This window comes from Eucyclogobius newberryi, unplaced genomic scaffold (assembly GCF_026437365.1).
Source record: "Eucyclogobius newberryi isolate DKJ021-1_F unplaced genomic scaffold, fEucNew1.0.hap1 SCAF_20, whole genome shotgun sequence".
In the NCBI taxonomy this organism is placed as follows: domain Eukaryota; kingdom Metazoa; phylum Chordata; class Actinopteri; order Gobiiformes; family Gobiidae; genus Eucyclogobius; species Eucyclogobius newberryi.
The window spans coordinates 25,201,131-25,210,095 of NW_027315835.1; the positions used below are offsets into that span (position 1 = coordinate 25,201,131).

Sequence of the window (8,965 nt, forward strand, 5' to 3'; positions counted from 1 at the left end):
TAAAGTAAGCGCAAACACGTGACCGAGAGTAAGCGCAAACATGTGACCGAGAGTAAGCGCAAACACGCGACAGAGAGTAAGCGCAAACACGTGACCGAGAGTAAGCGCAAACACGTGACCGAGAGTAAGCGCAAACACGAGACCGAGAGTAAGCGCAAACACGTGACCGAGAGTAAGCGCAAACACTTGATCGAGAGTAAGCGCAAACACGTGACCGAGAGTAAGCGTAAAGTAAGCGCAAACACGTGACCGAGAGTAAGCGCAAACATGTGACCGAGAGTAAGCGCAAACACGCGACAGAGAGTAAGCGCAAACATGTGACCGAGAGTAAGCGCAAACACGTGACCGAGAGTAAGCGCAAACATGTGACCGAGAGTAAGCGCAAACACGTGACCGAGAGTAAACGCAAACATGTGACAGAGAGTAAGCGCAAACACGTGACCGAGAGTAAGCGCAAACACATGACCGAGAGTAAGCGCAAACATGTGACTGAGAGTAAGCGCAAACACGTGACCGAGAGTAAGCGCAAACACTTGATCGAGAGTAAGCGCAAACACGTTACCGAGAGTAAGCGCAAACACTTGATCGAGAGTAAGCGCAAACACGTAACCGAGAGTAAGCGCAAACACGTGACAGAGAGTAAGCGCATACATGTGACCGAGAGTAAGCGCAAACACGTGACCGAGAGTAAGCGCAAACACGTGACCGAGAGTAAGCGCAAACACTTGATCGAGAGTAAGCGCAAACACTTGACCGAGAGTAAGCGCAAACACGTGACCGAGAGTAAGCGCAAACACGTGACCGAGAGTAAGCGCAAACATGTGACCGAGAATAAGCGCAAACACGTGACAGAGAGTAAGCGCAAAGATGTGACCGAGAGTAAGCGCAAACATGTGACCGAGAGTAAGCGCAAACACTTGACTGAGAGTAAGCGCAAAAACGTGACCGAGAGTAAGCGCAAACACGTAACCGAGAGTAAGCGCAAACACGTGACCGAGAGTAAGCGCAAACACATGACCGAGAGTAAGCGCAAACACATGACCGAGAGTAAGCGCAAACATGTGACCGAGAGTAAGCGCAAACACGTGACCGAGAGTAAGCGCAAACACTTGATCGAGAGTAAGCGCAAATATGTGACCGAGAGTAAGCGCAAACACGTGACCGAGAGTAAGCGCAAACACTTGACCGAGAGTAAGCGCAAACACTTGAACGAGAGTAAGCGCAAACATGTGACCGATTGTAAGCGCAAACACGTGACCGAGAGTAAGCGCAAACACGTGACCGAGAGTAAGCGCAAACACGTGACCGAGAGTAAGCGCAAACACGTGACCGAGAGTAAGCGCAAACATATGACCGAGAGTAAGCGCAAACACTTGATCAAGAGTAAGCGCAAACATGTGACCGAGAGTAAGCGCAAACACGTGACCGAGAGTAAGCGCAAACACTTGACCGAGAGTAAGCACAAACACGTGATCGAGAGTAAGCGCAAACACGTGACCGGGAGTAAGCGCAAACACGTGACCGAGAGTAAGCGCAAACACGTGACCGAGAGTAAGCGCAAACACTTGATCGAGAGTAAGCGCAAACATGTGACCGAGAGTAAGCGCAAACACTTGATCGAGAGTAAGCGCAAACACTTGATCGAGAGTAAGCGCAAACACGTGACCGAGAGTAAGCGCAAACATGTGACCGAGAGTAAGCGCAAACACTTGATCGAGAGTAAGCGCAAACACGTAACCGAGAGTAAGCGCAAACATGTGACCGAGAGTAAGCGCAAACACGTGACCGAGAGTAAGCGCAAACATGTGACCGAGAGTAAGCGCAAACACGTGACCGAGAGTAAGCGCAAACACGTGACCGAGAGTAAGCGCAAACACGTGACCGAGAGTAAGCGCAAACACTTGATCGAGAGTAAGCGCAAACACGTGATCGAGAGTAAGCGCAAACACGTGACCGAGAGTAAGCGCAAACACGTGACCGAGAGTAAGCGCAAACACGTGACCGAGAGTAAGCGCAAACACGTGACCGAGAGTAAGCGCAAACACGTGACCGAGAGTAAGCGCAAACACTTGATCGAGAGTAAGCGCAAACACGTGACCGAGAGTAAGCGTAAAGTAAGCGCAAACACGTGACCGAGAGTAAGCGCAAACATGTGACCGAGAGTAAGCGCAAACACGCGACAGAGAGTAAGCGCAAACACGTGACCGAGAGTAAGCGCAAACACGTGACCGAGAGTAAGCGCAAACACGAGACCGAGAGTAAGCGCAAACACGTGACCGAGAGTAAGCGCAAACACTTGATCGAGAGTAAGCGCAAACACGTGACCGAGAGTAAGCGTAAAGTAAGCGCAAACACGTGACCGAGAGTAAGCGCAAACATGTGACCGAGAGTAAGCGCAAACACGCGACAGAGAGTAAGCGCAAACATGTGACCGAGAGTAAGCGCAAACACGTGACCGAGAGTAAGCGCAAACATGTGACCGAGAGTAAGCGCAAACACGTGACCGAGAGTAAACGCAAACATGTGACAGAGAGTAAGCGCAAACACGTGACCGAGAGTAAGCGCAAACACATGACCGAGAGTAAGCGCAAACATGTGACTGAGAGTAAGCGCAAACACGTGACCGAGAGTAAGCGCAAACACTTGATCGAGAGTAAGCGCAAACACGTTACCGAGAGTAAGCGCAAACACTTGATCGAGAGTAAGCGCAAACACGTAACCGAGAGTAAGCGCAAACACGTGACAGAGAGTAAGCGCATACATGTGACCGAGAGTAAGCGCAAACACGTGACCGAGAGTAAGCGCAAACACGTGACCGAGAGTAAGCGCAAACACTTGATCGAGAGTAAGCGCAAACACTTGACCGAGAGTAAGCGCAAACACGTGACCGAGAGTAAGCGCAAACACGTGACCGAGAGTAAGCGCAAACATGTGACCGAGAATAAGCGCAAACACGTGACAGAGAGTAAGCGCAAAGATGTGACCGAGAGTAAGCGCAAACATGTGACCGAGAGTAAGCGCAAACACTTGACTGAGAGTAAGCGCAAAAACGTGACCGAGAGTAAGCGCAAACACGTAACCGAGAGTAAGCGCAAACACGTGACCGAGAGTAAGCGCAAACACATGACCGAGAGTAAGCGCAAACACATGACCGAGAGTAAGCGCAAACATGTGACCGAGAGTAAGCGCAAACACGTGACCGAGAGTAAGCGCAAACACTTGATCGAGAGTAAGCGCAAATATGTGACCGAGAGTAAGCGCAAACACGTGACCGAGAGTAAGCGCAAACACTTGACCGAGAGTAAGCGCAAACACTTGAACGAGAGTAAGCGCAAACATGTGACCGATTGTAAGCGCAAACACGTGACCGAGAGTAAGCGCAAACACGTGACCGAGAGTAAGCGCAAACACGTGACCGAGAGTAAGCGCAAACACGTGACCGAGAGTAAGCGCAAACATATGACCGAGAGTAAGCGCAAACACTTGATCAAGAGTAAGCGCAAACATGTGACCGAGAGTAAGCGCAAACACGTGACCGAGAGTAAGCGCAAACACTTGACCGAGAGTAAGCACAAACACGTGATCGAGAGTAAGCGCAAACACGTGACCGGGAGTAAGCGCAAACACGTGACCGAGAGTAAGCGCAAACACGTGACCGAGAGTAAGCGCAAACACTTGATCGAGAGTAAGCGCAAACATGTGACCGAGAGTAAGCGCAAACACTTGATCGAGAGTAAGCGCAAACACTTGATCGAGAGTAAGCGCAAACACGTGACCGAGAGTAAGCGCAAACATGTGACCGAGAGTAAGCGCAAACACTTGATCGAGAGTAAGCGCAAACACGTAACCGAGAGTAAGCGCAAACATGTGACCGAGAGTAAGCGCAAACACGTGACCGAGAGTAAGCGCAAACATGTGACCGAGAGTAAGCGCAAACACGTGACCGAGAGTAAGCGCAAACACGTGACCGAGAGTAAGCGCAAACACGTGACCGAGAGTAAGCGCAAACACTTGATCGAGAGTAAGCGCAAACACGTGATCGAGAGTAAGCGCAAACACGTGACCGAGAGTAAGCGCAAACACGTGACCGAGAGTAAGCGCAAACACGTGACCGAGAGTAAGCGCAAACACGTGACCGAGAGTAAGCGCAAACACGTGACCGAGAGTAAGCGCAAACACTTGATCGAGAGTAAGCGCAAACACGTGACCGAGAGTAAGCGTAAAGTAAGCGCAAACACGTGACCGAGAGTAAGCGCAAACATGTGACCGAGAGTAAGCGCAAACACGCGACAGAGAGTAAGCGCAAACATGTGACCGAGAGTAAGCGCAAACACGTGACCGAGAGTAAGCGCAAACACGAGACCGAGAGTAAGCGCAAACACGTGACCGAGAGTAAGCGCAAACACTTGATCGAGAGTAAGCGCAAACACGTGACCGAGAGTAAGCGTAAAGTAAGCGCAAACACGTGACCGAGAGTAAGCGCAAACATGTGACCGAGAGTAAGCGCAAACACGCGACAGAGAGTAAGCGCAAACATGTGACCGAGAGTAAGCGCAAACACGTGACCGAGAGTAAGCGCAAACATGTGACCGAGAGTAAGCGCAAACACGTGACCGAGAGTAAACGCAAACATGTGACAGAGAGTAAGCGCAAACACGTGACCGAGAGTAAGCGCAAACACATGACCGAGAGTAAGCGCAAACATGTGACTGAGAGTAAGCGCAAACACGTGACAGAGAGTAAGCGCAAACACGTGACCGAGAGTAAGCGCAAACACATGACCGAGAGTAAGCGCAAACATGTGACTGAGAGTTAGCGCAAACACGTGACCGAGAGTAAGCGCAAACACTTGATCGAGAGTAAGCGCAAACACGTTACCGAGAGTAAGCGCAAACACTTGATCGAGAGTAAGCGCAAACACGTAACCGAGAGTAAGCGCAAACACGTGACAGAGAGTAAGCGCATACATGTGACCGAGAGTAAGCGCAAACACGTGACCGAGAGTAAGCGCAAACACGTGACCGAGAGTAAGCGCAAACACTTGATCGAGAGTAAGCGCAAACACTTGACCGAGAGTAAGCGCAAACACGTGACCGAGAGTAAGCGCAAACACGTGACCGAGAGTAAGCGCAAACATGTGACCGAGAATAAGCGCAAACACGTGACAGAGAGTAAGCGCAAAGATGTGACCGAGAGTAAGCGCAAACATGTGACCGAGAGTAAGCGCAAACACTTGACTGAGAGTAAGCGCAAAAACGTGACCGAGAGTAAGCGCAAACACGTAACCGAGAGTAAGCGCAAACACGTGACCGAGAGTAAGCGCAAACACATGACCGAGAGTAAGCGCAAACACATGACCGAGAGTAAGCGCAAACATGTGACCGAGAGTAAGCGCAAACACGTGACCGAGAGTAAGCGCAAACACTTGATCGAGAGTAAGCGCAAATATGTGACCGAGAGTAAGCGCAAACACGTGACCGAGAGTAAGCGCAAACACTTGACCGAGAGTAAGCGCAAACACTTGAACGAGAGTAAGCGCAAACATGTGACCGATTGTAAGCGCAAACACGTGACCGAGAGTAAGCGCAAACACGTGACCGAGAGTAAGCGCAAACACGTGACCGAGAGTAAGCGCAAACACGTGACCGAGAGTAAGCGCAAACATATGACCGAGAGTAAGCGCAAACACTTGATCAAGAGTAAGCGCAAACATGTGACCGAGAGTAAGCGCAAACACGTGACCGAGAGTAAGCGCAAACACTTGACCGAGAGTAAGCACAAACACGTGATCGAGAGTAAGCGCAAACACGTGACCGGGAGTAAGCGCAAACACGTGACCGAGAGTAAGCGCAAACACGTGACCGAGAGTAAGCGCAAACACTTGATCGAGAGTAAGCGCAAACATGTGACCGAGAGTAAGCGCAAACACTTGATCGAGAGTAAGCGCAAACACTTGATCGAGAGTAAGCGCAAACACGTGACCGAGAGTAAGCGCAAACATGTGACCGAGAGTAAGCGCAAACACTTGATCGAGAGTAAGCGCAAACACGTAACCGAGAGTAAGCGCAAACATGTGACCGAGAGTAAGCGCAAACACGTGACCGAGAGTAAGCGCAAACATGTGACCGAGAGTAAGCGCAAACACGTGACCGAGAGTAAGCGCAAACACGTGACCGAGAGTAAGCGCAAACACGTGACCGAGAGTAAGCGCAAACACTTGATCGAGAGTAAGCGCAAACACGTGATCGAGAGTAAGCGCAAACACGTGACCGAGAGTAAGCGCAAACACGTGACCGAGAGTAAGCGCAAACACGTGACCGAGAGTAAGCGCAAACACGTGACCGAGAGTAAGCGCAAACACGTGACCGAGAGTAAGCGCAAACACTTGATCGAGAGTAAGCGCAAACACGTGACCGAGAGTAAGCGTAAAGTAAGCGCAAACACGTGACCGAGAGTAAGCGCAAACATGTGACCGAGAGTAAGCGCAAACACGCGACAGAGAGTAAGCGCAAACATGTGACCGAGAGTAAGCGCAAACACGTGACCGAGAGTAAGCGCAAACACGAGACCGAGAGTAAGCGCAAACACGTGACCGAGAGTAAGCGCAAACACTTGATCGAGAGTAAGCGCAAACACGTGACCGAGAGTAAGCGTAAAGTAAGCGCAAACACGTGACCGAGAGTAAGCGCAAACATGTGACCGAGAGTAAGCGCAAACACGCGACAGAGAGTAAGCGCAAACATGTGACCGAGAGTAAGCGCAAACACGTGACCGAGAGTAAGCGCAAACATGTGACCGAGAGTAAGCGCAAACACGTGACCGAGAGTAAACGCAAACATGTGACAGAGAGTAAGCGCAAACACGTGACCGAGAGTAAGCGCAAACACATGACCGAGAGTAAGCGCAAACATGTGACTGAGAGTAAGCGCAAACACGTGACCGAGAGTAAGCGCAAACACTTGATCGAGAGTAAGCGCAAACATGTGACCGGGAGTAAGCGCAAACACTTGATCGAGAGTAAGCGCAAACACGTTACCGAGAGTAAGCGCAAACACTTGATCGAGAGTAAGCGCAAACACGTAACCGAGAGTAAGCGCAAACACGTGACCGAGAGTAAGCGCATACATGTGACCGAGAGTAAGCGCAAACACGTGACCGAGAGTAAGCGCAAACACGTGACCGAGAGTAAGCGCAAACACGTGACCGAGAGTAAGCGCAAACATGACCGAGAGTAAGCGCAAACACGTGACCGAGAGTAAGCGCAAACACGTGACCGAGAGTAAGCGCAAACACGTGACCAAGAGTAAGCGCAAACATGAGCGAGAGTAAGCGCAAACATGTGACCGAGAGTAAGCGCAAACACTTGATCGAGAGTAAGCGCAAACACGTGACCGAGAGTAAGCGCAAACACTTGATCGAGAGTAAGCGCAAACACGTGACCGAGAGTAAGCGCAAACACGTGACCGAGGCGCAAACACGTGACCGAGAGTAAACGCAAACATGTGACCGGGTTTGATTGATTGAACAGCAAGCCTATGCTAATTTCAGCGCTAATTGCTAACGATGATCAAGGGCCAAGGCTTCTTGGTAGTGTTTTCTAAGCGCCATGGTGCTTCATAGGCTGTGATGTTTGGAGGCCAACACACTCCCACTGAAAATCCATTGCAGCCAATGTACAAACCTTTAGAATGCAGGAATTTAGTTTACACTAGAAGGGTCTATATAAGGATCTATCATTCTAAAACTATTTAGGGAAGGTCTCAATGGTTTTGTCCCATTTATTTGAGACTCTTTCAATTGAGTGTCGTGTATTGATTCGTTTTGGGGTATTCTTTACACAGTATTTGAGTGGTAACCTCATCCTGTCATGTTAAGTTCTCGTGCTTCTTGTGTGTCCAGGCCTACAGCATGTGTCAGACAGAGAAAGACAAGATGGCGCTCCTGTCGGAGATCCAGATCCGCCGTGGTGAGGGGGTGACGTCCACCGTGCGCAGAGTGGGCCCTGAGCTGTCCAAGCGCGTGTGCGTCCTCCTGTCCAGCACGGACCCTGAGGAGACCCTGGGCTCCAACGCTTAGAACCACGCACTGTGGACATGTGGTATGGATACAGTCGGCATCTGAGGGATGTCTGTGGAAGAAGCAATCCATTAATTTTAATATAGAAGAGCTGCTCTGTCTCACTGTTCAACAACGAGAGTAAATGCAGCCTAACCTCTATGCTAATGTCGCCTGCTCTATTTTAACATCCACACAATGATGTGTTTACTTTTCTGGGGTAATACCACGTCAACAACGTCTATTAAGACTCCATCGACTTGAATTAATTGTTCTCACAATGCACAAAATTTGCCGGGAAACATAAGCTTTTCCCTGTTAAAAGAGGGAACTGTATAGTAAGAGGTATGTCCAGGATTGAGAAACACTAGGACTATTTAGATTCATAAGCAAATTACTTTTCTTTAAAGCTGCACAACTGTATCTTTTCTGGTGAGGGGCCAACAGAATGGCATTAAACGTATTCATCTCCATGGAAACAAGCAGGGAACGCCACAGGTCAGGTGTCATTTATATCATTTGTGTACAAACATTTTATGCAAGTGGAAAATCTGTGAAAATCTGCAGTCCGGTCTAAAACCTCTGAGCTCTGAGCTGTGGGGGTTTCAGAGATGAGGCCGAATGTGATCTCTGCTCAAAGTGAAGAGGTTTACACTTTCGTTCAAGGACATTGATGTTTGGTGCGTACATACTCTTTTAGTGAGTTTTATAAATGAGACCTCACTCACTAAGAATGTAGTTTTTTTACTGTATGTTATAGCAACAAAAACACTTTAAATTAAATTAAGGCGGGATAGATAAGTTTAATGTAACACTGTGGAACATTCAAGGCAAAGCAGGAACATTTCCATGGAGTAAGTGGCAACCCCTCACCAGCAGAAAGGTTTCACAGTGCACCTTTCATTTTCCC

General features: G+C 49.4%; 1 protein-coding gene across 2 annotated transcripts in view; it reads left to right on the forward strand.

Annotated features, from left to right (window-relative positions):
- eme1 (essential meiotic structure-specific endonuclease 1) overlaps positions 1-8,535 on the forward strand; it is a 41,950-nt gene extending 33,415 nt beyond the window's left edge. For both annotated transcript variants that reach the window (XM_072456616.1, XM_072456615.1), the window contains one exon: positions 7,900-8,535. In XM_072456616.1, the coding sequence (XP_072312717.1) occupies positions 7,900-8,076 (177 nt within the window). In that variant the 3' untranslated portion in view covers positions 8,077-8,535. The remainder of the gene's footprint in view (positions 1-7,899) is intronic.
- Positions 8,536-8,965: the final 430 nt, after the last annotated feature.